This window comes from Hydractinia symbiolongicarpus, chromosome 6 (genome assembly GCF_029227915.1).
Source record: "Hydractinia symbiolongicarpus strain clone_291-10 chromosome 6, HSymV2.1, whole genome shotgun sequence".
NCBI classification, from domain to species: Eukaryota; Metazoa; Cnidaria; class Hydrozoa; order Anthoathecata; family Hydractiniidae; genus Hydractinia; species Hydractinia symbiolongicarpus.
The window spans coordinates 32,644,587-32,672,282 of record NC_079880.1 but is presented as its reverse complement, the minus strand read 5'-3'; the positions used below and the strand labels follow the sequence as shown (position 1 = coordinate 32,672,282).

Here is a 27,696-nt window from a genome sequence, read left to right as displayed (position 1 = left end):
GGCCAATTACCAAAGTACCTATTAAATAGACTTCAGAGAGTGCAGAACACAGCAGCATCTTATGTTCTTGGAAGATATGTGAAAACAACAGACGTTATCGATCTTGGGTGGTTGCCAGTTAGAGAAAACATTGATTTCGCGACTGTTAAACTGGTACATAAAGCTTTACACACTGATACATGGCTAGACTATCTTCCATTACATATGAACACATTTAATCCACGTTTGGGTAATGAAATGACATTACAACATGGTGAAGCAAAAACGTTTTCTGAACAAGCTAACATATATAATGACCTACCACGTAAAATAAGAGTTTGTGAAAATTTTTACAGGTTTAAAACAGATGCGAAAGAGTATTTCAAAGACAAAGGTCTAGCGAGGCTTCTGTCATTGTGATACTTTTTCTTACGTATAACTATTTTATTTTCATCTTTAACGACTTGCTGAGATCAGTTGAATGGTACTTCAACTCTTCAATCGATTTCAACAAATTAACTTTTAGCAAGTGAATAATTTTCATCATATTTTACATATATCTTTTGTGGTTTAGCGTCCTGGTGTCTACTACCCCAATTTACTTAGCTACATGTGCCTACTTATGTCTATTTTATTCAATTTATTTAAGCTACAATTTAATTGGCGAACTTATGCACTTTTGTCTTCTACTTTTTCCACGTTCCAATTTTCTTTTGTCTCCCTGTTTTCAGCCTTTTTTCAGCGTTCTGTTCCATTACCATGTGTCTTGACTTATCTTAAGTGTAGGATTTTATAGTATTTTATTAATTGTATTATATGTATAAATTTATCATAACTTATTTGTAAATAACTTTTAACCTTTTCTCTTTTTTTTTCTTTTTATGGAGAAGAACCATTTGTAAATAATGGAACCAAATACATGATGATGAAAAAGTTTGCAGAAAAATAATAAAATATGTAGCTATACCTAGCTAGCTAACTGCATTTAGCATTAAAATTATATATTGCTTAAGAATATTGTTGTAGCCAAACTGCATTTTTATACTTTCACTTTTTAAGGAGCTAGCTAAATAGCCACAGCCTCAACATAAAAATAAATGTTGGCTAGGATAAAAAGCTCTTATACCATACAGAATAGCAATAAGTGAGGCTCTAGCTAGCTAAGTAGCTATAGCTAGCTAATCTTCGTTCCTAGCCAAACATCCTAAAACTGGTGCGTTTAAGATCTGTACGTGGCTAAAAAACGTGACAATATATTTATCCTAACATTGAAAACAAACAGAAAACAAATATTACAAATATATAAGGCTTTTAGAAGATAAAAAAGTCAAACAGGCCTACAAACCTCACACACTGACCACAAACACGACCATTATCAAAATGGCCTTCGTTCCGCGAAGATCTTGGATTCTTTCTGGTCGCGAAAATCTTGGGTTTTTTTTAAAGAATCAGGCGTTGTGAATGGTATTCCACGCGCGAGCGGTCAAAACAAAGTCGGTAAAAATATATCGCATTTGGTATCGGCGCGTAATTTACAAAATTTCGTGTTTCCGTTACGGGACGCGGCTCTCGCGGACAGACAGACAAAATACGGCTATTACTAGCCATAGTTACCACTAATGCCCCCCGAATTACTAATAACGATTTCAAACATTCAAATTTAGAACGGGATTTAAAATTAAAATGGAAAATGGTGGACGTTTGAAATCTATAAAAACTGCAGTGTTAGAACTTATTATTTTCGTTATTTTCACATTTGGCTAAGGCTCTATCTATAAAGTTAGATCTTGATTAAATATATGTACACTTTAAACGCCTCTAGCCTTCTTGTTGTGTAATTTCACGTAATCATTGCTTTTGATTTTTGGTTAAAATTCGTTCAAAAGACTTACGCATACATTTTTGACTTATCAAATCTCCAAAAATTCTTGTGCTGTAATAACAAATTGTGTCTGAAAGCTATTCTGCTGAAACATTTTCCGCCAAATATGACGAATATGATAGAAATGCAGTACGGAATTGCATAGAGGCTTGTGAATAAGCTTATTACCCAGGGGAAAATTTTTAAATAAAAAGCCCTGCGACTTGAAGATTTCCGTCATTAGCCTAAAAGATTCTGAAATTTGAAGTAGACTTTAAAACAGAGAACAATGGGGTATATAAACACATCATAAGTATCCTAATTCTCAATTATTATTGTAATTAACGTAAAATACAACTTGATAAATAAAAAATAATTTTTTTTTTACATATATATAGTATATATTCTAAAACAATAGTTAAAACTTTAACTGGATTTTTTTATAACTGATCTCGAAAATTCCAGGATGCAGGATTGCTATGTATGAATTTCACGATTCGAATATATATAATAACTTCTGAACAATTTCAATTTCAATGAATTATTACTCTGTTAAGTTACCAATAAAATCCTTAAAAATTTCTCTCGTTGAAGATTTTTCGAAAATGCTGATGGTGCATGGTTTGATAACAAATGATCTGAAAAAGAAAGTATATTTAAAATTGAGAAAGAAGAATACAATTTTACCAGAACTGAATTAATACTAGGTTGTTTAATTATTGTCTACTTATCTGATTTAAAGTTAGAATTTATTAAAAAGATACAAATCAATGCCATGTGATACACAAAAGGTATACTATATAAATAAAAATATATATATAAATTTAGTCAAGCTGGCTTTGATATCGTTGTTAAACAAGTATAATATTAAGCAGGCGATACAAGATTTTCAAACCTGTGGACAATACAGGACTTATTTTGTTGAAATCGATTTATTGAATTTTACAAATTTGATTGTTTATTATCGAGGAAATTGATTGGTCATTGTTTTCGAATTGAATTCAACAAATTGATACAAAAAAGGGTAGACACTCAATTAATAAATTTGTCAGATTTGATAAATCAACAACATCATTTATAATTTCAAGAAAAAACATGAAAAAGGGAAGAAAACAAAGAAACCTGTAACATACTGTGGGTAGCGTCTAGTTGTACTGCAAGGGCTAACTATGTTATGTTATTGGTTAATTTATCAGTTCAACTTGACTGTTCCGTGCAATGAACAACAATATTTTTTCATGATTCAACAAATATCTTTTTATATATATTCTTGCGGTCGGATTCGTGTCAACCAATCACGGGCAGCCATTATGAAATGGGGTACAAATGCCGTAATTAATGTTTTTGTGGTGAAATCTTCATAAATACAATACTGGATTTTTCAAGGAATTCTTTTTTTCTAAGTCAAATCTTTAATATGTTTTAGATACTGCTTAATTTTTGCCATTTTGCGACATTTTAACGACGTTTTACTTGTAAATTCTGTTTAAGTAAGGTTGCTACTTTGAAGGTTTGACCGTGAAAAGGCCACTTTGTTCTCCATCGGATAGCAACGAAGGAGAACATTCTGACCGCAAGAATACATGATAGCAGCCTCACAAAGGTTCCTTTAGAAGTTATTTTACTCACCCAAAACGCCTATACTTTTTACGGTGTATGTGGCTTATCAGCACCCTCGTTGATAAAATTACACAGGGCAGGATAAAAGTTTTTTGTTGCTTCTGAAAAAAGGGACTCTAATGAAAGCACTATTTTGTGCAGTTCTAGCTTGATAGCTGTAGTACAAGTGAGAGTAGTTTTACGACTATTAACTTATAAAATGCAAGAATTTAAAAATAAGTATTTAGCTCCCTAGCTACATCATTAAAGCTATTACGACAAGCCAGACCATCGGGAAGGGAAGACCAACAAAATGCAAGCAGTTTTAGTCATGGCCATACACGGAATGTTCTGTTCTTGATTGACTTTAAATTGTGATGCATTTATAAATTGCGGCCTTTGGATCAACGCCATAAACCGTTCTGAGTTTAATTTCATATAAAATATAAGTAATCCTTCTACTTACTGTTAACAAGTTTCGAAACAACTTGGACAAAGAAAAACAAACCTTTTTTTGAAGATAAATTCACGTAGGCTGCAGTGACATTTAAGCATATTAAACGAGACAATATTACAAAGCTTTAAATTAACATAGCAAAAGAATCTCGATTAATATTTTTTATGGCAGTCAAATCTTCAGAGACAACAAAGAAACCGAGACAAGATAAGTTTTGCTCGATCAGTGTTATTTTTGTCTTGATGGTACCAAACATACAGGTTGTGTTATATCAAACCTAGGTTGGATGTTCGAGCCGAAGTTCCCCCGCGAAGTTGAGAGTAAGAAAAAAACTTCTCCCATACATAAAACAAACACTATATACCCGCGGTCCACTAAATGTGCGCCCCTTCGGCGGGGCGCAATTAAAGAGACTAGCCGGGAAACCCGGCGTTGAAACGCCGGGGTAAGCCACAAGTCAAGGTGTGACCCGCCATTGAACACTATGTGGAGTGCTTAATAAGAGCCGTAAACTATACTACACGGTCAGGTGGAGCGCTTTAGTACAGGTACGCAGCATGTCGTTAATCGAGTAAAGCGCACGCAACACTATAGTGTTTCGGCTGTAGTGTATTTTTGAAAATATAACTCTACTGTAACTTTAGCCAAAATAAAAACACAATTTACAACCATTTGTTACCCCGTCATAGGAAAAACAATTGGTCAATTTTATTTTATTTTGCGAAATAAGTTTCAGTAAAGGTTAACAAATTAATTGTGACATTGGACTGAGCACTTAGTACAGGTAAATCGTGCGACACATGCGTTTAGGCTTAAGACCCTATTCAAAAAAACTATTGAAGCTTTGGTTTACAAAACACAGAATACACTCTGTTGAAACGCCGGGTTAAGCCACAAGTAGCTGTGTTACCCAGCAACACCAGATTGAGTGATTAATAAGAACCGTCAACTGTGCCACACATTCAGGTAAAGCGCTTTAGTACAGCCATATAGTGTGTAGAAAATCAAGTGAAGTGCACACAACTTTATGGTGTTTCCGGTGTAATATACTATTCAAAAAATAACTTTCAACAACTTAGGTAAAATAAAAACCCAGATTACAATTCAATGTTACCCCGCCATAGCGAAAGCAGCTGGCCAACCTTCTTTATTTTTCAGGGAATGTTCCCGGGAAAAGTTCAAAAAAATGTTAAGCTGAGCGCTTAGTATAGGTAAACAGTGTGTACTTTTTTTCTGTAAAAAACGTTATCACAACTTCGGTTAAACAGAAACACAGGAAACAGCCCGTTGTTACCACCGAACTAAGCGCTTAGTACAGCTAGACTGTGTCGCACATGAGTATAGGCATAAAACCATTTTTAAAAAAACTTTATCGCGACTTCAGTTTAAAAAAAATCAGGAAACCGCCTGTCGTTATCAAGTTCAGTTAAAAAAATATATACTCAGCAATTTTATTTTTCAGCATAAGCTTTCATAGCAGTAATAAAATTGGTAGCTGCCTATAACTGCATTTAGCTACTTTCACTTTTTAGCCAGAGGTAGAGCTAAAAGGAGCTAGATAGGTAGACCCAACTTCAACATAAAAATAAAGAACAATATACCAAACTGAATAAAAACTTTAAAAGAATAGGAATAAATAAAGATAGCTATAGCTAGCTGCCTCAAAATGTACGTTGTGTAGCTAGCCAAAAACTTAAAATTGGTTTGTTTAAGATTAAGAAAATGTGATGAAATATTCACCTTAACATGTGAAAACAAACTAAATAATCCTATAGGATAAAAAGTACTCAGAAGAAATAAGGAGGATTGAAAGGAAACCTACAAACTTCACACCATCACTTCCAAACCAAAATGGCCTTAGGGGTAGCATGTTTCCTCCCGTCGGCATGCTGAGGCCGCGAAGCACTTGGATTGGTCATTAGTGAAAATGGAGCCTCGTGATTGGTTTATTACAATGAGCGGCAAAGCAAGGCCGGTAAAAAAACGGGGTCTGCCGGGGATTTGAAATAAAGCTGCAGGGCCGCGGGGATTTTCGGCGGGTCTCGCTACTTGCTCCGCCATGTTGCGCAGAGACAGACAAAATACGGCTATTATAATAGAGACTAGTCGTTACCCGTGGAAAAATCCACGGGGTCGCCCGTCCTCTATATATCGCATTTCGTGTTTCCGTAACAGGACGCGGTTTTCGCGGACAGACAGACAAAATACGGCTATTATTAAAGAGACTAGCCGGTTACCCGTGGAAAAATCGGGTCCTTTATATCATGCATTTCGTGTTTCCGTAATACGACGTTTTTCTCGCAGACAGACAGACAAAATACGGCTATTATTAAAGAGACTAGTCGTTAGCCCGTCGAAAAATCCACGGGTTCGCCCGTCCTTTTTATACCGCATTGCGTGCGTCTCGCCACCTGCGCAGCTAAGCTACTATTTTGCGTGACAGATAGACAGACAGACATTTACGGGTATTATAATATAGAAGTCGTTAACCCGTGAAAAAATCCACGGGGTCGCCCGTCCTTTATATATCGCATTTATGTTTCCGTAACAGAAGGACAAACAGACGCACGAACAGACAGACGAAATACGGCTATTATTAAAGAGACTAGCCGGAAAACCCGGCGCGAAACGCCGGGGTAAGCCACAAGTCAAGGTGTGACCCGGTGTTGAACACTCTGTGAAGCGTTTAATAAGAGCCGTAAACTGCGCCATACCATCAGGTGGAGCGCTTTAGTACATGTATACAGTATGTCGTAACAATAGTCGTAAATTAAGTGAAACGCATACACCATGATAGTGATACAACTGTAACATATTTTTCAGAAAATAACTTTCCCAAACAATATCTGACATAAAAACAGAGCTTACAAACCGTTTTTACCCGTCATAGCAAAAACAATCGGTTAATAATAATTTATTTTGCGGAATAAGTTTTTGTGAAAGTTGAGAAATTAATTGTGACACCGGACTGAGCGCTTAGTAAAGTTAAACAGTGTGGCACAGGCCTATAGGCATAATACCCTTTTTTCAATAACTATATCTTAACTTTGGTTTAAAAAAACCCACAGGATTAGCTCATCGTCAACACCAGGCAGAGCGCTTAACAGGTGAATCGTGTCAAACACATGAGCCAACGATAATACCATTTACAAAATCTTTATCGCTTCGGTTTAAAAAGAAATTAGGAAACAGCCTGGCATTACCCGGTCCTGTTAAAAAAATTACTCAGTTATTTTATTTTGCAGAATAAGTTTTCATAACACCTCTTGCAAAAACAATTTCACGCAACTTCGGTTTAAATAAAAACACAGGGAGCAGATTGTTATTACCCATCTAGCTAAAACTATCGCTCAGGCATTTTATTTGCAGAAAAATAATGAAAGATATAGCTACCTAGCTAGCTGCATTTAGCATGGCACATAGCGCATGTATTCTCCTTGTGTCATTAATAAACTTTTGACTTTTGCTACAGTTTATATCACAGTAAAGTGGTAGCTAACTACTTAATTGCATATGATTGCATTTAGTATGAAAAAGATTATTTTGAAATTATCTTGCAGCCAACTGTATGTGGCTGTGCAAGCCACAAACCCAGGTGAAGTAAAAATCAGATTGGTTAGAATAACACGAAAAGCAATAATGTTGACTAACATAAAATTACATTTCTACGTTGGAAGCCAGAATCTTAAAATTGGTTTGTTTAAGATTGATATATGGCTAGAGAACGTGACAGTAAGAAACAAATAGACGGCTTGCGTTGTGACATCATTTGTTTACATTTTCTCGGACCTTGTGGAAGCTGGCAGGATAAAAAACAAAGATGAGAAAATAAAGATGAGAAAACTTCGTATATTAAAAAGCACACCCTAGCCAATGATGAGGTATTACCAGATCCTTATACCTTAAAAGACTGGCAAAACGATCCAAAGTATTTACCAGATATAACATTTGGAGATATTCATATGTACTTAGTGAAAAGTCCTAGTAGTGGTATCACTCACGAGTCGATGAAGGCTTTTAAATCATTGGATTCATACAACTTTTTTTTATGTGGTCATGTACAAGACGTCTATTATCATAACATTGATGCAAAAAGCGAATTTTGTTACATTAAAACAGAGGTTTGTTTGCCTTTGCTAATTTGTTAGCTTTTTATTTTTTATGACTGCTCCCCTTAATGCTTTACTTGCATTTTAAAGGTTTTACCAAGTCAAAGACAAGGCCAAAAACAAAAACTATATGAAGTATGGGTTGCATTACATAAGAAGGGTGGCTGGGTCCTTACTGCAAACTGCACATGCATGGCCGGGTAAGCAGGTTATTAAACATTGTGTATATAACTTATTAGGCAACCTAGCTCTAATACACTACATTTTGTTTAGACTTGGTTCAGCATGCAGCCATGTTGGGGCTCTATTATTTAAGATGCAAGCCGGTGCATTATTAGGAATAAACAAAATTGCATGTACAAGTAAACTTTGCGCTTGGAAACGCTCTAGACGATTCGCAGAACCAGCTCTTATGACTGAGATAGACTTCAGCAGACCAAAGCAGAAGCAAACAGTACCCAAAGAAAAAAAAGTTGTGTCGGATAGAATGAAGAAGCCTATTTCTTTCAGGGATCCCACACATTTAAATAATGAGTTTCATAAACAAAAATTAAAAGAACTTTATACAGTAAATCCAGATGCTGCAATTCTTACTAGCCTATACGACAATGATCCAGAAGATTTTACAGTTACCAATAGTGAAACTGACACTGCTGACGAAACCGAATTAAATAGCATTCCTGAACCTTTGACAAGCCTTTTTAAGCCACAATTAATTTCACACATTCGTAGAAATGTGTGATTTGGTATGGGCTGCGTTCTGTCATGGTGGTAACGAAAAGTTGAAAGGGGCGCGAATAGTATCAAAATCAAAGCCACCACAAATCGCGCGCGTAAGTAGACGATTTTCAACCAACTAAGGCAGGAACCTACCCAAAGTAGGAACATACCTGGGTACTCAACCTCGTCCCCAGGTCCATTTTTCTCTTTCTGACAATCTCGGAGGGCGAGAAGAAATGACCCTGGGTCACACTGGTCAGTTCTGAGATCTGATTGGTTTCTCAATTTCCGTTAATTATGAAGATAAATTAATTTATGCGTAAAAAATTGAATAATAACAGAAAAATAATAATGGCGGCTAAGTTTATGTGCAGAAGGGACGCTGGAATGTTTGTTCTTCTGGACTGAATTTATTTTTGTGAAAAATAAAATATTTGGCATTGTTAAAATAGGTTAACGTGCAAATAAAATTAAATAGCTTTTAGTTGTACTCAGAGCCTGGTAAAGTAAGCTTCCGTTTTTTTTTTTTGCAGTGCAGTTGAGGAGGTAGCTAACAACAATGAAGGTTTCCTTGAAGACATGCTTAGCAGCGATCTAGCTAGCTTAAATACAACACAAGGTATATACAGGTATACATAACAAATCCTGTTTCTCCGGAACATACCTTCTTTTACACTCTAATATTCTTTTGGTGCAGAACACATAAACAAAAAAATAAAATCATATGCTGTTGATTTGGTTGAAAAAGATTAAGAAACTGGATTAGGAAGTTGATACCATTTAATTAACTAAATAGTAATACGCTTAATTAAATCGGTTACAGATTAAATAACAATTGATTTTACAGATTGAATAACAATTTTCTCTGACTGCATGAAATGCAACATCCTATGTTTTATGACTTTAATCTCTTAGTAAAGCAACAAACATAAATTTATTGAAAAAGGTCAATTGGTTTGACCATAGTGGCCATTTAGTTGTCAATGAGTTTCCAGGGACCCGTTTCGTGAAAACCGAAACTGTAATATGATAAAAAAGAATAAAAAAAAAAGATATTGAGTTAACACTTGTTAGGCGGTTGTCTAGTTGAGTGATTTCTGTGCTTGCACAACTTTCGTAGCTCAAATGGCTTTAAATGTGCTAGGACTTCCTTCGCAGGACCTTTGTTTATAGCAGTACCAACAGGAACTGAAGAGGCTATCTTGGGTAAATAATTTCAATAATAAAATAATAATAGGCATCTTCAGTAATTCTAATCACAAAACACTCTGAGAATTCTGTGGCTTGGTAGCTAGCTAAAAGTACTTTCACTTTTAACTATAATATGAAATAAAGATATCTAAAAATCATCATTAAAAAAGTGTATAGTTAGCTACCTTGGTTTGCACAACCATTGTAGCTACAAAAGTACGTCCTTTGCTACATTGTAGCTACAAAAGTACGGACCTTTGCTAGCTAGCTAGCATAGATGGCTGAAAACTTTAAAATAAACATATTTTTAAAATTTGTTCGTGGGCAAAAAAAGCGAAGCAAACACTGCAATCATGTTTTCTTGAAGCAAAAACTCAAAACACTTTAGCTAACTTGTTTCTGATTAAAAATAAAACTCTATCCTTGATTTCGATCCAAGATTGTTTTGCATAAATTATAGCAATACGGTGTTCTCGGCGGTCCGCATGCAATTCTTAACAAAATGACCAAAATTTGCATAAATTAAAAATCAGCACGAATCGTGCTGATTTTAACCAGCCTGGCCCAGGGTCATTTTTTCGCGCCGTCTCGGATATCAAAAAAGCGAAAAATTGCCCTGGGAACGAGGTTGCTGGGTACTAGTTTTCAAATTGTGGAGAAAAGTAGAAACAGATTTTGGATAGCCAAGATTTTTTGGTGCTTTTGAGTGGTTTCTTCAAAAAAATAACGCAAAACAACTATGATCAAAGTAAGTCAAGACTTATATAAAATTGCACGTCTTTAATTGGCTTTAAAGCGTTGGGTATATATAAAGGTTAGTAGTTTTATAAAAGGTATTGTCTTTTTTTGTTGTAGGCTAAGGTTATTGTTTAAAATAAGGTTGTTTTTCCTAAAATTATCTTTCAGCTTATTATTTTCCTGATCGTGATAAAAAAACGCCTTCTTTGACTGGGGCCTACTTTAATTAAATTGCACAAAGCTTAGAAAAACGCATTTTTTTGGAATACGGTAGTTTCCTCTTATACTTATAGTAAAAAAAATCTCTTTATTTTATCGTAAATAATTTCTTTATTTCTTGCCAATAAAACAATTAGGAAATCTCAGGGCATTTTGCCTTGTTGATGAAGTTAATAGCGGCGAATTGTCGTTGGCCACCACTCCGTAAAATGGGTTAGACCTTGGGGACGAGGTTGCTCTATTTTCAATAAGCACCTGTAATTTTATTTCCCAATCTTCTGCGCAAGCAGAGTATGAGAGCGAAGCTCGATAACCCAAAATCCTCAGCAGTTCATTTCCCAAATCTTACTGAATGTGAAGGACGTGTGCGATTTGTTGGTGTTTGCGATTGGTAAACTTCAGCTATGCTAATCCGTTTTTAATTCTTTTTCTATAGCTAGCTATATTTTATTATTTTTTCCATAAGTAGTAGAGAATTATATTTATTCCTTCTCTTATATAATTTTATTTATTTACTTACTGCTATAGATCTAAAATTTATGGTGAGCTGCAACCAAGATGGCAGACACCTCAGCTCCAAAAGAAGGTGGTGAACCCATAGTGTTAGAAACTCCAATGGATTTTTTAACTAAGCTCCTTCCAGCCATGCAACAACAGCAGCTGGAAGCAATCACAGCCCTAGGAGAAAAATTTTCTACTTCCTTGAACAGCCTCCGAGCCGATGTTTTAAACAATGATAATAACTTCCATGTGGACCGCAGTGGAGACAATTCTCCTGGTCTGAGTCATGGTGCAGATAAACAAAATGAAGCAAATGCTTCCATATCTGCAGATCACCCTAGAGGAAGGAAAAGATCCAGGTCTTCATCAGCAGACTCTTGCCTCAGTCATGTAGAATCTAGTTCTTCTACTAGGAGGTCTAGTAAAAAAGATGTTGATGCCATAAGTACATCAGCATCCAACCAATTGTATGATGGTTTAATGAATGAAATGCTGGGGCAAGAAGACAACCAGTTAGAGGACCCAGACCAAGATGTCTGGTCTGACCTCATTAAAGAGTATAACCATGAGGACTCCTTTGGCACAGAAGTAGCTCCACCTTTAGCATCTATGGCTAAACTCATGTGGTCGAAGAAACTTACCAATGAAAAATTGAAAGGCAGACTAGAAAAAGTCCAAATTCTCACGAATTGCCGTTTTTTTGTCTGTAAAGAGCTGCAATAAACCTATATGGGCCAAGGCAGACAGCAAAAGATCAAATGATCTGGTATTGCAGAAACTGCAAACCACTGTTTCGAAAAGCCAAGTGCATATCTTACAATTGGCAGACCAAATTATTAAGGCACCCAAACAAGGAAACCTTATTGTAATAGAACCATCCATTTTATTAAATTTGGCTAAAGATGCTCTTTGTCTAATCGGTAACGCCAACCAGCAGCTAAATCAGTATCGAAGAGTCGGATTAATCGGTGCAATGCCTCGCCTAAAAGGATTGGCAAAGGATGTGTCTGAAGAAGACTTGTTGCTGTTTGGAGATGATTTGGACAAAAGAATCCAATCATTGCAAGATGAGGAGAAAACTAGTAAGGTGCTCTCACGACCATCTACACCATATTCAAAAAATAATTTTAAAAAGTACAAACAGCCATCCTCCAGTTATTCCTCCTCTGCAAAGTATAACCAGTCAAAAAACGAGAAGACCTTCTCAAAAGATCGAAACCACTCCCTGAGAAGGTACACTCAAACCCTGAAGTACAAAGGGTACAAAGGGAGAAAACAATGGTAGGTAAAGACCTTGTTGTTGCTGACCTTGAGTTAGCAGTTAGGCGTTATCAAGCTTGTAATACTCACAAATTTTTGGAAGTTTGGAGGACTATCACTTCAAACCAGTATATTCTAGACATAATTGAGCATGGGGTTAAAATTGAATTTATTAGTGTCCCAGTGTCATCTTACCACCCAGTGAAGTTTTCACAAAAAGATTGTATAACTATAAGTAAGGAAATTCAACAACTTTTACAAAAGAAGGCAATCCAGCAGGTACAAGCAACAAATAACTGTTTTCTTTCAGGTATATTTATTGTCCCTAAAAAAGATGGTAGCTCAAGAATGATTATCAACCTTAAACAGTTAAATAGATCTGTCAGATATCGCCATTTTAAAATGGAAACACTGCAAGATGTTTTATGTCTTATCAAACCAGGTGTTTGGATGGGAAGTATTGACTTAAAGGACGCATACCACAGCATCCCTTTTCATATTGACTTCCAAAAGTTCTTAGCTTTTTCTTGGGATGGACAATTTTACCAATTTCTAGCTTTACCCTTTGGATTTGGTCCAGCTGTTAGGATCTTCACCAAAGTTCTTAAAGCACCCTTTAAAGTACTAAGAGGGGCAGGTCATGTATCTGTTGTATATATAGATGATTCTTATTTGCAAGGTGATACTTATGAATCATGCCAAAGAAACATTACGGCAACTGTCTCACTTTTGAGCAGCTTAGGATTTACTGTACATCCAAACAAGTCAATTCTTGTGCCTACCCAATGTATGGTGTTTTTAGGGTTTGTGTTAAACTCTGCTCAGATGACAATAGCCTTAAGCGAGGAAAGGGTCATAAAATTAAAGTGTCTATGTAAGGACTTGCTGTACATGCATCACCCCACAGTTAGGTTTGTTTCCAGGGTTATTGGAACATTAGTTTCTGCCTTTGATGCCGTGAAGTATGGCAAGTTACATTACAGGTCCTTGGAGACAGATAAGAATCTAGCACTCAAACTAGGCCATGGAAATTTTGATTCAAAGGTTTTTATTTCAGAGTTTTCTATTAAGGATTTACAGTGGTGGCTCACAATGGCTCAGTTTACCAGACCTATACAATTGCCTAAAATTGATCTTATTTTATCCTCTGATGCTAGTCTTCAAGGATGGGGTGGCACTGACGGAAACTCTCAAATAGGGGGGCGTTGGTCTGAAGGAGAATTACCTGAGCATATCAATACTTCAGAGTTGTTGGCTGCATTTTTTACACTCAAAGCCTTCTTGAAAATAAGACATTATAGACATGTTCAGTTAAGATTGGATAACACCACAGCTGTGGCCTACATAACAAAGATGGGGGGCCTTCACTCCATTGCTTGTAATAAATTGGCTGTTGAAATATGGGAATTTGCTAGAACATGTGATGTTTGGTTATCAGCTTGTCATATACCTGGTGTATTAAATACTATAGCTGATTATAAATCAAGATAATTTCAGGATAACATTGAATGGTCCTTGAATGTAAAACAATTTAACATAATTTCCGACATTTTTTGGAAATTTGATATTGACCTTTTTGCATCCAGACTCAATGCAAAATGTGAGGATTATTTTTCTTTAAGACCTGATCCAGATGCTAAAGCTGTAAATGCCTTCGCTCAGACCTGGTCGAATTTAAACTTTTATGCCTTCCCACCATTTAATTTGATTGGAAAAGTTCTTGCAAAGATAAATATAGATCAAGCCACAGGCATTCTTGTAGTACCTTTCTGGTCTTCGCAGCCTTGGTTTTCTCAAGCAATTAATATGTTATACAGGACACCTGTGTTATTTCCTCCTTCATCTAGATTATTGTTTCTACCGGGAACAAAAAGACAACATCCTCTACACCAAACCTTGTCGCTGCTCATGCTGCCTGTCTCCGGGAATCGTAACAAGGTAAAGAGCTTCCATCAGACACTGTCGATATCATTGCAGCATCATGGAGAGAAGGTACCCAGAAACAATACTCGGGTCCAATCAGACGATGGATACAATATTGCACTGGGAGGTCGATTGATCCCTATCATCCAAATGTGAAAGATGTGTTCATACACCTTACTGAATTATTCAAAGGTGGATCTGGATATAGTGTTTTATGTACAACTAGAAGTGCTATTGCTTCAGTTGTTTCAATCAGTGGTTACAGTTCTCTTTCAGAGCATCCATTGATAAGCCGTTTTATAAAAGGAGTTTTTAATATAAGACCAAGTACCCCCAAATACTCTTTAATATGGGATACAAATGTTCTTTTGACTTATTTAAAGTCTCTTAGTCCTAACAAAGATTTATCCTTTAAGGATATTAACATCAAGCTGGCTTGTCTCCTTACTATTTTAGCAGATCAAAGAGTTCACAGTGTCCATAATATATCTGTTCCGTATATAGATTTGACAGACGATGTGATGCTATGTCACTTACCTGGCTTGCTTAAAACAACACGGCCTAAAAAGACTGATAGGACCTTGATGTACAGGGCATTCCCTTCTGACCCTGATTTATGCCCACTCCAATGTACCAAAGCCTACCTGTCAAAAAGAGAACAATTGATATCTAAGGAAATTGCTCCGCTTTTTGTAACTTTTGGGAAACCTCATCATGCTGCCTCTAAGGATACACTATCAAGATGGATAAAATCAGCTATGACCTCAGCCGGTATTGATACCAGTGTTTTTTCCCCAGGCAGCTGTCGTTCAGCCTCTGGGAGTAAAGCAAAAATTACCGGGGTACCTCTAGATGTCATTTTAAAGTATGGCACTTGGAGTAGGGATTCTACCTTTTATCGTTATTATTGTAGAGATGTTATTGGTGTGTGACAAGTCTTCATGATCTTGGTGCCTCGCTCTTGGACTTAGTTATGGAAGCGACAAGTCATGAATCTTAGTTTGCGTTCTTTTTAACATTTACATACTGATTGTAACATTATATTGTTAAAAGAAGTTTGCTCAGTTATTCAAATTTTCTTTATCTTATCCTTCTCACCCTTTGTTTTGTTTTCACCACACTAGCTGGCCGCGTTTATGCTTTAAAGTCTCATACTCTGCTTGCGCAGAAGATTGGGAAATAAAATTGAAGGATTAATCGAGTACTTACGTATGATGATTGATCCAGATTTTATTTTCCAAATCTTCTGCGTAAGCATGAGGGTGCCCTGCCCTCCCTGCCCTATGCCTTTTTGGCTTTAGCAGGTACACTCGGCCAGCGAGTCACGTTCTGTCTTCAAAGTAGGATTTTGGGTTATCGAGCTTCGCTCTCACCCTCATGCTTACGCAGAAGATTTGGAAAATAAAATCTGGATCAATCATCATATATGGCGCGCCTGAGGGGACAAAATTAAAAAAATATTTTGTTATTTAAAAAAAGAATATTTTTGTAAAAAAACAGTTTTTTTGAAGAAAATACTTATTTTTTGAAATTTTTAAAAAATAATAATGAAAAAACAACAACGAATAAACAAAAAGATATAAAAACAATTTGATTTATTTTATTGTTCATTTTTTTGAAAAAAAATGAAAAACAGTTGGAGAACCATTTTTGTCCGACGGCCAGGCTCTATCAATCAATCATTTTTGTTCGACAGCGTAACCTGTTCTGCAAATTATTACTTTGTTCGCCCTCCTGTGGCATTCCTAAAATGGCGCAGAAAGAAAACAACATGAGCTCTGCACTTGAAGGCCTCAGCAACCTTGTTCGTGCTTTGGAACAGCACAAAAAGAAGCCCGAGCAGAACAGCGAATCAAACAATGTTGAAGAAGCTGTACATTTACTCTTCCGTCCAAATGGACAAGAGAAAAATGGTAAAAAGCTACGTTATTTTGTTTCACAAACCACTTTCAGTTTTTTGGTTTTGTGACTTATATAGCTAGTAGCAATCTAGCTAAAAACCAAGTTACAATGACTACAATATATATTTTTCCCGAAAGAGCTGGTATGGGTAACAGCTATTTTTGTGACCTTTGTAATGTCATTTTTGAATTATTTTAGAACACGCAGATCGGAACACTCTCAGCAGACGATTACCATCTACCACCAAGAGACCTTTTACTAATACCAATAGTAATACTTCTAAGCGAAGGAAATCTGCAACATTCATGAAAGATCTTGTGTTAATTCCTTCACCAAAGATTAAAGTTATACCGAAAGGTGAATTAAAGGAACATTTACAATCATCAGGATTTATTGTTAATGCCTTCGAAGTTTTACTTGAAGCTCAGGAGGAGGAAATCAGAGAAACGATTTTTGAAAAAGTTCCAAGATAAACTTCCAAGCAAGAATCAATTTTCATTTATGAAACCTGTACATAAAAAATTAATGAATCCTTCAGGCATAAATAACATAAATGGAAAAGTTTTAAAGCATTTGTCTTCTCCTGGTATAAACAGGTGCATATATATCAGGTCTTTAATTGACATAACTAAAAGTTATTTTAGTGCATTCATCAATTGCTATGAAGAGGAAGAAAAGGTTGAATCTGACAGTGACGATGGATTATTAGAAACGCCAGCATTTGGATTAATTAAAGATGTAAATAACTATACTTCAACAGGCCAAATTGAGTCATCATCTCAAAGTTCATCAAAGGATCTTGTGCTTGAACAATCAGAAAAAAAACTTGGCTGCAGTACAGAATTTGTGATGAAGAATTTGGTTGATATTCGTACAATTCATGCGGCAACAGGGAACAAACAAAAAATTTCAATCAACAGGTCAGATACATATTTAAAAACCACTTTAATTCAACATAAACGTGGTCAAATTGACATATCTTACTTCCCAGAAGTAACCTTCGAAAATGGAGAAGAAGGCATGGATGCAGATGGTCCAAAAAGGGAATATTTCTACATATTACTTGATCGATTGATACGTGGAGAAGGAAGCATTCAATTGTTTGAGGGAGATATAAATCATAAAGTTCCTGTTCACAATGAATGCCACTTGGACAGTGAGTTATATCTCTATGCTGGCAAAGTTATTGCACATAGCATTCTACATAACGGAGGACCAGTTATTGGTTTATCTCCTGCATATGTCCATTTTTTGATTACTAATGATATTGCAGAAGCATATTCTGTTGTAACAGATCAAGATTTTCCAGATTTTGAATTACGACACATAATACAGCAGGTGGTTATAGTATATATTCAGTACTATTGATTCTAACTTATTATTATTTGACTTTTTATAATGTTTTATGTCATGAATTTTTAGATGAGAATGTTAAATTTATAAATTTTCGTGTTTTTTTCAGATACGATCATGTGATGATGACAAAGAAATGTTTGCATATCAAAGTAATGATTTCTTACAGTGTGAACTTAAAGCTGCTGGATTTGGGCATTCCATGCTTACAACTAAGACCAAGGACACAGCTTTGTATCTGTTAACTATATATTGCATCTTTAAAATGAGACATGAAGAAACAGAGCAACTACGAGAAGGTTTTGAAACCATCTCCCTTATCAGTGTGCTAAAAAACAATCGAAGCATTTGGAAAGATGTATTTCAATCCACATCTGACCTTGTGATTCAGGCCGAAGATCTTTACAATCAATTTAAGTTACCTAAGGCGATAAAGGAGGCAGAAGAGAAAGCACTGGTGTTCTTTAAAGACTATGTTATGTCATTAGGTATATAATTATTTTAAATTTGCTGCAGTATATATAAAATCATTGTTTCCAATGTTAGAATGGCAATCCACTTTGTAAAAATGTTATTTTTGTATCTATTTTTGTATTTTGTATCTCAGCAAACGGCAATGAAGATACAGTTGATGAAGGTATTTCTATTTTGTATATTTTTAAGATACTAAAATATGTGTCATCATTCTACTTTACATTTTTACTTTCTAGAAAATTTTTCCAATTTTTTATAGGACTATAATTTGTATTTTTAATATTGTTTGCAAGTTGATGTATTTCTTATGGGTGTAAAATTTGCAGCTTCTTTTTGTTTTAGCTATCACAACAAAAGACCTATTAGTATTTTGTTGCTCTTCGCCAGTTCCTTTAGAAAATAGCGTTACTCTAAAGTTCAACAGGAGAGGTAAACCATTGCCTGATGCAGATACGTGTCTTTCGATACTTTCGATTCCAATTTGTCATGATGCATATAACGATTTCAAAAAGGCAATTGATGCTACGACAGGGTTTTGGACGTTTGTGAGTTTTTAATATATATATACATGGTTTTTTTTCTTTTTGCCGTCCTAAAACGTCCAAAGTTATACAAACCTGGAAGTTTAAAAAGATTATTATATAAGATTATTATATATTATATAAAAAGATTGTTATATTATATGTTGACATTATGTTTTATTTTGCATTTCTGCAGTTTTTCTTTACTTTTCGTTATATAAAAAGGAGACTTATTGACTTAACTAATTTTCATAATGCTAATAACAATAAAAGGCTTGAAAGTTTTTTACGTTAGTGAAAAATATATGTGTAGGATACTACGTTTTGTTAGTGATTACTAAAGTTTTTGTTATTTAATACGAGTAAATGTGAACTTCTGATTAAAGTATTTCTTTGATACACTAAAATACATTTTTGTCTCTGTTAAAAATTAACAACTTTTTAACTTTACATACTCCTACTATCAAGTGCCAAATAAACGCCAACCCACCAACCGAATTAATTTTTTGACCCTTATGTTCCATCGCGAGAGCTTAAAATCGTTTGTTTGTTATTCGACCGTACATCAGCTTATCATAGCGCATGTACCAATAATTCACGAGTTTGAATGTACAAGTTTATTCCGTGATTGTGGTCTTCAGAAAGTGGGTCAATATTTTGCATAAAATTGTCTGGTAAATTCAGAGCTATCTCAGGAACATTTACGTTGTTGATCGAATCTATTAAAGGAGCTGGACCGTCAAGTTCGACTCCATGTGTACCAATGTTTTCATTTTCCTCCATTATCTGTCTCAAACCGTTATCAGAAGAATGCCAGTTCATATACATGCCTTGAGTCCACAGCTGATACGGCGTTCTATTGCCTTCAGTTGATAAAGGATGATTATTCCACTGCTTCACAAATTCCTCGCAAGCACGATTAATTCTAGGCAAAAACACGCTATGCAATGCGTACAAATCTACATCATTTACGGGGTCTAACATTTCTTGCTGCTCCATGAAATAAAAAATGCCTTTAAAATAATCAACCACCTGTATGACTAAGTCGCGCCAAAGCCTTTCGATTCTTTGATTATGCACTGATAGTCCAGTTATGACAGGCTTACTGGCCACACCAAAGTGTCCCAGCATCCATCGTGCTACTTCAATATTTTCTGTACCGTGGTCAGTGCGAATTCTCCTAGGGACATTGTATTTATTGATGGCTTCCAGAAATAGATCTAATACGGTAGTGCTTCTGTTATTTGAATTACATCTGAGAAATGTTACTAATCTTGAATAACCATCTATACATCCGTGAAACACAATGCGCCATCTAATTAACTTATGATGACCATCCATATGCCTAAAAGAATATTTTAAGAAATGGATATGGGCATAACGCAAACACCGTTTGTTAATTAGGGAAACTTACTTACCACAGCGAATTTGGAGATTTCACATTGTACCTCCTTCTTTATATACAATTCCTTCGTCTCATCACCCTGCTCAACGCGTCTACCCTCATGATTGATTGTCGCAATCTTTCTCTTTTCACCTTAATATGTTTGCTGGTAATTGCACCTATTACCATTCTTTCGCCGCAATTTGGGAGTATCAAAAGCACTTCTCGAACTATTTCATCGAGTTGTTGATCAGTTATGTCTGAATATTCTGCTTCTCCAAAAGGTAAATCAAATTCTTTACGACGACGACGGAGTGTTTTGATACTAATACCAAGCATTTGAGCAATGTCCTTCCATTGATATCCGATCTTTTTCAAGCTAATGACTTGTTCCTTTGGCACTTCATACTTTGGTCTGCCAACCTCACCAGTCACAGCTCTAGGACTAATGTAAGCATTGCTTTTATCACCACCTCGACAACGATGTTTCACTAGTTCTTCATAAGAATTTTGTAGTGACCTAATAACTTCTGGTATTCTCGGATCCGGGCTGACGTCACACCGCTGAAGATTGGCCAATCTTCGCGCATGCGCGAGTAACTGCAGTGAAAACAAACGTTTTGCGCTAGCTGTGGAAAGCTTTTTTCACTGCAGTTTACTGTAAGAGAAGGTCTATGACACAATGAGTTACAACATTGAAGAAATAAGTGTCGAAGCGAAAACAAGATATTTTAATAAGCTAAAAATTGTTAATTTGGATACTTGTCCATACCAATTGCCAGCAGATGCTTGGATCAACGATCCTTCGAAGTGGCCAAACTTGGAGTACCCTGAGGTTTATGATTACTTGGTAAACACCCCTGGCGTTTTTACAAGAGAAGCTATGAAGAGTCGAAAAAGTTTGGAAGCCCACAATCAATTTGTTAGTGGATGGGTTAGAACTGTGTTTTTCTTTAAGAAAGACAAAACATGGCCATATATTTTACTGAAGGCAGAAGTTATGCCTTCTCAAAGAGTAAATGAGGATCCTCACATACCCTGGATTATTGTGGACATAAAAAATGTTAATGTTCTTTCTGCCCACTGCACATGTATGGCTGGGCTTGGTGAGTCATGTAGTCACATAGGGGCTTTGTTATTTAAAATCGAGGCTGCTGTTCGTGCTGGATTCACTAAGAAAGCATGTACTGAAGAAGCATGTAAGTGGAATGTCGATTTTGTCAAAAAAGTTGCACCGAAGAAGATTTCTGACATTAAATTTTATTCAGAGAAGGCTGTTGAGAACTTTAAGAAAAACAATCGTAGCAGTAATAAATTTCCTGGTAGTAATGTTCCACCAACTGATGAAGAAAAGGCAAGGTTTTTATCAAAACTGTCTAAATTGGACAAAAAATCCATTGTTTTGCATACATTCTCTGATTTTTATAAACCATTCGTGCCAATATATGAACCACCTAGAAGAGCCAAGTTACCAAAGTCATTGAGAACGCTATTTAACAGTAACAACATTGATAAAGATGGTGACAAGTTACAACAAATGTCAAGAGATATTTATAATAACATGACTTTGTCAGCAGAGGTTGTTGATTACATTTACAACTCAAGTACGAAACAATCGAAAAGTTTTATTTGGCATGAGATACGTGTTGGCAGAATTACTGCATCAAAAGTATATGATGTTCTCCACACTAACTTGGAAACTCCATCAGAGTCCCTAATCAAAAGGATTTGTAAAATTTCATCTGTTGTATCCACCACTGTATCCTCTTTACGTTGGGGCCTTGACCATGAGAAACATGCTGTCGCTGATTTTTTAAAACGTAGTAACCATTTAAATGCAAAGATTGTTGATTGTGGGTTGAAACTTGTACCAGAACGGACGTATATTGGGGCTACACCTGATGGAATATTCACATGTGATTGTCATAAGGAAGAAAAGTTAATTGAAATCAAGTGCCCGTACAGTTATCGCAACATTGTTTCCTTCGCTGCTTCTGTATCTGACAACAAATTTGTTATGAATTCTGAAGGAAAGTTAAAAAAAGAGCACAGGTATTACTATCAAGTACAGTTTCAAATGTTTGTTTTCAATTGCAAAAGCTGTTTTTTTATTGTGTGGACTCCACATTGGTTACATGCTGTTGAGGTTTTGTTTGATGTGAACTTCATCAATTTGAATATGGACAAAGTTGAACAGTTTTATCTCCGACACATTATACCAGAGTTATTGACAAGAAGACTAGAGCGTAAAGTTGTTAAAGCTCCACCTCCTCCTCCTCAAGCAAATGCAAGTGAAAAATTGTATTGTCTCTGTCAGTCTGAATACAATCCTAATGACGAAACATTTATTGGTTGTGACTCTACATCTTGCAAGTATGAATGGTTTCATTTGAGCTGTGTTAAATTGAAAGGAGTCCCAAAAGGTTCATGGTATTGTCCCTTGTGTCGAAAGGCCAGAAAACAAAAGGTATCTCAACACAGTCAGTGACATGACTTTAAACGTCAAACCGGCTATTTTTATAGCCACATCTGTCTTGATCGTCCAGTGGTAGGACACCTCACTGTTTTAAACAGTAGGAAACCCAGGTTCGATTCCTGGTCAAGACTTTTTCAATTGTATTGCTTATGATAAAAAATTTTTTACAGTTCCCAATATTGCAATTATAAAGGACTTTTTTGGCCTGTCAATAAAAATTTCAGTGCAATCAATAATACCAGTCAACCTTGGAAAATATTGTCGGAAAACATTTGGAAGAGAGTGAATGCTTGCATCATGATCAGGCCAATGTATTAGCCATGATAATTTTGTAGAGAGTAAGTCGATCCACCTTTGGAATACTTCATGGGCAGTACTTCTTGGACAGTTGAATTGGTCTGCCATATTTTCAAATTGTAGGTTCAAACGCAGCTTTGCAAGAGTCATCAGCAACTGATCTTTGAAAGGCATCTTCGATCGAAATTTTTTTGGCAACGAATCTTTCACCATGTCAAAAACAGTGTCAAATTGATCTTTGTTTATTCCAGTGTTATATTTAAATTTTGCTGGCTTTTTTTTCAGATGTTCATAGCATATGAATTTACTCTCAAGATCATTAACTGTAATTTTTGCTTTTTGAAGAGCTTCTGTCAGATTTGTTATTTCAATTAAATGTTTATTATCCAAAATTGAGCTTGTGTTCTGGGTACTTGCATTTAAGGTTGTTGGTCTTGATATAGTTACTGGTGTTAAATGTTGTGTTTGTGAAGAAAGAGAAAAGTCTACTTCCATTTCAGGCATTTCTGGCAGTGGTGACATCAGAGATGTAGTACTAGAACATGGTGATAGTGGTGGTGAAATAAATGTGTTACTTTGCTGTAATGGTGGCTTTCCTGGTGAAACAAAATTTAAGGTACGCTGTTTTTTTGGTGCGACGGGTGTTCTTGCTTTTGCTAGGCTTCTTTTTTTGGCTGACTCGAATCTTTCTATTTTCTTCTTGTTTTTTTCTCAATTATTTTGTGTATACACAAATATAGTTGGTATGTAGTCAGGATGTGCAGGATCTTTTACTGGTTTCCCTAATAAAGAAAAACAAATACTGTACCTAGCTAGCTAGCTAAACAATGCCAGCCTAAAAGAGTTACTAATCTCTTATAATATAGCACAGAGCATGGTCTATTTTACAATGAAGAGAGCTTTCTTATTAATAAAATTTTATAAATAACACTTACCAGTTGTAAAATGTTTCCCACAGAGATAAACATTTTTTCCAGTTGGGTTCCAGTCAGCAGTACCATCTTTGTTTTTCCTTTTACATGCACTTATCCACATTTTTCTTCGTTCTGGGTTGTTATTCGGAAATCTGTAGAATCCAGGTTTATTTTCCATTAAATTATGGTTTGAACAACCAAAAGCAGCACAACTATTTGGCATTTTAAAAACTTCTATGTGTTCACTCCAGCTTCGCTAGGTTAAAATGACTGCTCCAGGAGAGTTTGTTTTCACTGCAGTAAATCGCGCATGCGCAGAAAATTACCGTCAGTGATTAACCCGGATCCGAGAATAAGCTTTTTATTTTTGTAATATTGTTTTTTTGTATGGTGTAAAATGTTAAGATAAATATATTGTCACGTTTTTAGTCACGTACAGATCTTAAACGCACCAGTTTTAGAATTATTGGCTAGGAACGAAGATTTTGGAGGCTAGCTAGCTAGAACCTTACTTATTACTATTCTGTATGGTATAACAGTTTTTATCCTCCTACCCACCATTTATTTTTGTGTTGAGACTGTAGCCATTTAGCTAGCTCCTATCTTTGGCTAGAAAGTGAGAGTATAAAAATGCAGTTTGGCTACAACAATATTCTTAAACAAAAAGTGTTATGCTAAATGCAGTTAGCTAGGTAGCTACATCTTTTTTTATATTTTCCTGAAAACTTTTTGTGCAAATAAAATGACTGACATATTATTTTAGCTGAACCGGTAATGAAAGGCTGTTCCCTGTGTTTTCATTAAAACTGAAGTTGCAATGAAGTTTAAGAGGGTGCCGATAAGCCGCAAACGCCCGCATATATAAGGGCGAGTTCGGGCGACTTTTCGAATTAAACTGGCGGTTGTCACCCGGAAACCGCCCGCACTTTCCCGAACTGGCCGGGAACATTTCCGAAATGCAATTCCTTGTAACATACCATGCGGACGATAGTTAGAAGAAGGCACCTGAAGATAAAGGAGTTATAAAGTTTATATATAAGTTATTTATCAAGTAAATCTTATTTTAAATCAAAAACAGTTCTTTTAAGAGCTTCGCTACCACATAGCAAGTTTATTTTAATTTTTACAGTTTTTTAAATCATTAGTGTCTGTTTACCGTGTTTACTTACCGAGAATGGTAAGTCGTTCACGTATTACTTCCTGAATATAAAGGAGATATAGTATTCAACATGTGTTAGACCTATGTACGTTCCCAAGCCTGGTGGAGATAATGATGTGCTATTCTCCATAAAGCACAAGTGTAGTAGCCTGTAGTAGAGCGTAGTAGAATGTATTTCTCTGTAGTAAAGCGTATTTCTCTGTAGTAGAGTGTAGTAGCCTGTAGTAGCTTGTAGTAGAGTGCAGTAGCTTGTAGTAGAGTGTAGTAGAGCGTATTTCTCTGTAGTAGAGCGTATTTCTCTGTAGTAAAGCGAATTTCTCTGTAGTAGAGTGTAGTAGAGCGTAGTAGAGCGTATTTCTCTGTAGTAGAGTGTAGTAGCCTGTAGTAGCTTGTAGTAGAGTGTAGTAGCGTGTAGTAGAGCGTAGTAGAATGTATTTCTCTGTAGTAAAGCGTATTTCTCTGTAGTAGAGTGTAGTAGCTTGTAGTAGAGCGTAGTAGCGTGTAGTAAAGCGTAGTAGAATGTATTTCTCTGTAGTAAAGCGTATTTCTCTGTAGTAGAGTGTAGTAGCGTGTAGTAGAGCGTAGTAGAATGTATTTCTCTGTAGTAAAGCGTATTTCTCTGTAGTTGAGTGTAGTAGCTTGTAGTAGAGTGTAGTAGCGTGTAGTAGAGCGTAGTAGAATGTATTTCTCTGCAGTAAAGCGTATTTCTCTGTAGTAGAGTGTAGTAGCGTGTAGTAGAGCGTAGTAGCGTGTAGTAGAGCGTTGTAGAATGTATTTCTCTGTAGTAAAGCGTATTTCTCTGTAGTAGAGTGTAGTAGCCTGTAGTAGCTTGTAGTAGAGTGTTGTAGCGTGTAGTAGAGCGTAGTAGAATGTATTTCTCTGTAGTAAAGCGTATTTCTCTGTAGTAGAGTGTAGTAGCGTGTAGTAGCTTGTAGTAGAGTGTAGTAGAGCGTAGTAGAATGTATTTCTCTGTAGTAAAACGTATTTCTCTGTAGTAGAGTGTAGTAGCCTGTAGTAGCCTGTAGTAGAGTGTAGTAGCGTGTAGTAGAGCGTAGTAGAATGTATTTCTCTGTAGTAAAGCGTATTTCTCTGTAGTAGAGTGTAGTAGCGTGTAGTAGAGCGTAGTAGCGTGTAGAAAAGCGTAGTAGAATGTATTTCTCTGTAGTAAAGCGTATTTCTCTGTAGTAGAGTGTAGTAGCCTGTAGTAGCTTGTAGTAGAGTGTAGTAGCGTGTAGTAGAGCGTAGTAGAATGTATTTCTCTGTAGTAAAGCGTATTTCTCTGTAGTACAGTGTAGTAGCCTGTAGTAGCTTGTAGTAGAGTGTAGTAGCGTGTAGTAGAGCGTAGTAGAATGTATTTCTCTGTAGTAAAGCGTATTTCTCTGTAGTAGAGTGTAGTAGCGTGTAGTAGAGCGTAGTAGCGTGTAGTAGAGCGTTGCAGAATGTATTTCTCTGTAGTAAAGCGTATTTCTCTGTAGTAGAGTGGAGTAGCCTGTAGTAGCTTGTAGTAGAGTGTAGTAGCGTGTAGTAGAGCGTAGTAGAATGTATTTCTCTGTAGTAAAGCGTATTTCTCTGTAGTAGAGTGTAGTAGCGTGTAGTAGCTTGTAGTAGAGTGTAGTAGCGTGTAGTAGAGCGTAGTAGAATGTATTTCTCTGTAGTAAAGCGTATTTCTCTGTAGTAGAGTGTAGTAGCGTGTAGTAGAGCGTAGTAGAATGTATTTCTCTGTTGTAAAGCGTATTTCTTTGTAGTAGAGTGTAGTAGCCTGTAGTAGAGTGTAGTAGCGTGTAGTAGAGCGTAGTAGAATGTATTTCTCTGTAGTAGAGCGTATTTTTCTGTAGTAGAGTGTAGTAGCCTGTAGTAGAGTGTATTTCTCTGTAGTAAAGAGGCGTTCATAATGGTCTCGCACTATATACAAACGAAAAATTATCGTGACATCTTCGCACAAAGAGATTCTTATCAGTACATCACTTGTAGTTGGTAGATAAGCAAGGGATGATGGCCGATTCGCCAGTGGTCATCATAATATCAGAGACAAAGAAACAAATTTAGCAGACACGCCTAAATATTCATTTTCAATTTCACATCCTGTGTTTTACTGCGCTTACCCAACGAGACATGATCCGTTTGTTTGAGCCTTAGAGAATACATTACAAGCAATGTATGTCCTAAATACCATGAGTGTTCACTATTATGCTTTGTATTCATACATCAATCGTCAATTCCTCACAAGTTACTTTGGGGATATTAATTTTGCTCTTGATTGTTGAATGTCTAGTTGCGGTTTTATGAAAGAATAGTCAAAATTTCTATCTTTGAGCTGGAACGTGAACAACCAGTGTGTAATGTCATCCATACTTCATAATTTTCAAGTGCAGAAATTGTTACTTTAAAATTGCTCTACCGTGTTTAGTATTTGCGAAAACACTACAAAAGTCTTCATGGAAAAAATAAATGAAGCCTTTTCAATGTAGTTTATATGTTCAAACGCAATTCATGATAGCCGTTCACTGGGTGAAGCAAAACTAAATTTGGATATGTTTACATCCTACAAAGAGCTTTTTCTCAGTAAATCAAGTGTATTTGGCAGATAAACAAGGCATAAACGTTAATTTGCCAGTGTTCATCATAATATCACATACAAAGAAGCAAATTTAGGAGACCC

At 35.9% G+C, this 27,696-nt stretch overlaps 5 protein-coding genes and 1 long non-coding RNA gene across 8 annotated transcripts; 3 read left to right on the top strand and 3 right to left on the bottom strand.

The window, feature by feature from the left end:
* Positions 1-2,154: 2,154 nt before the first annotated feature.
* LOC130646912 (uncharacterized) lies at positions 2,155-3,946 on the bottom strand. Its single transcript, XR_008982787.1, has 2 exons — positions 3,906-3,946; positions 2,155-2,478 (listed from the first exon to the last, which is right to left on the bottom strand). It is a non-coding gene; the product is annotated as an uncharacterized LOC130646912 (long non-coding RNA).
* Positions 3,947-7,862: 3,916 nt separating this feature from the next.
* On the top strand, positions 7,863-8,747 carry LOC130648289 (uncharacterized). The gene is made up of 3 exons (XM_057454329.1): positions 7,863-8,017; positions 8,096-8,205; positions 8,290-8,747. The coding sequence occupies exons 1-3, from the start codon at positions 7,953-7,955 to the stop codon at positions 8,745-8,747; spliced, it is 633 nt and encodes a 210-aa protein (XP_057310312.1). The 5' UTR covers positions 7,863-7,952.
* A 2,684-nt stretch (positions 8,748-11,431) lies between these two features.
* Positions 11,432-15,557, top strand: LOC130648288 (uncharacterized). Its single transcript, XM_057454328.1, has 6 exons — positions 11,432-11,962; positions 12,087-12,655; positions 12,811-14,089; positions 14,132-14,564; positions 14,612-15,399; positions 15,471-15,557. Exons 1-6 carry the CDS (start codon positions 11,432-11,434, stop codon positions 15,555-15,557), a joined length of 3,687 nt encoding a protein of 1,228 aa, XP_057310311.1.
* A 730-nt stretch (positions 15,558-16,287) lies between these two features.
* On the top strand, positions 16,288-19,053 carry LOC130646910 (uncharacterized). Of its 3 annotated transcripts, XM_057452574.1 has the most exons (6): positions 16,288-16,470; positions 16,658-16,816; positions 17,095-17,797; positions 17,922-18,300; positions 18,420-18,449; positions 18,629-19,053. In XM_057452574.1, the coding sequence occupies exons 3-6, from the start codon at positions 17,309-17,311 to the stop codon at positions 18,841-18,843; spliced, it is 1,113 nt and encodes a 370-aa protein (XP_057308557.1). In that variant the 5' UTR covers positions 16,288-16,470; positions 16,658-16,816; positions 17,095-17,308; the 3' UTR covers positions 18,844-19,053. The 3 variants fall into 3 exon arrangements, with proteins under 3 accessions (XP_057308557.1, XP_057308554.1, XP_057308556.1); XM_057452571.1 differs by having other exon boundaries at positions 16,658-17,797; XM_057452573.1 differs by having other exon boundaries at positions 16,288-17,797.
* A 123-nt stretch (positions 19,054-19,176) lies between these two features.
* On the bottom strand, positions 19,177-20,774 carry LOC130646911 (uncharacterized). Its single transcript, XM_057452575.1, has 2 exons — positions 20,226-20,774; positions 19,177-20,152 (listed from the first exon to the last, which is right to left on the bottom strand). Exon 2 carries the CDS (start codon positions 20,146-20,148, stop codon positions 19,381-19,383), a length of 768 nt encoding a protein of 255 aa, XP_057308558.1. The 5' UTR covers positions 20,149-20,152; positions 20,226-20,774; the 3' UTR covers positions 19,177-19,380.
* Positions 20,775-22,814: 2,040 nt separating this feature from the next.
* LOC130648287 (uncharacterized) lies at positions 22,815-24,101 on the bottom strand. Its single transcript, XM_057454327.1, has 2 exons — positions 23,900-24,101; positions 22,815-23,674 (listed from the first exon to the last, which is right to left on the bottom strand). Exons 1-2 carry the CDS (start codon positions 24,099-24,101, stop codon positions 22,815-22,817), a joined length of 1,062 nt encoding a protein of 353 aa, XP_057310310.1.
* Between the last annotated feature and the right edge of the window lie 3,595 nt (positions 24,102-27,696).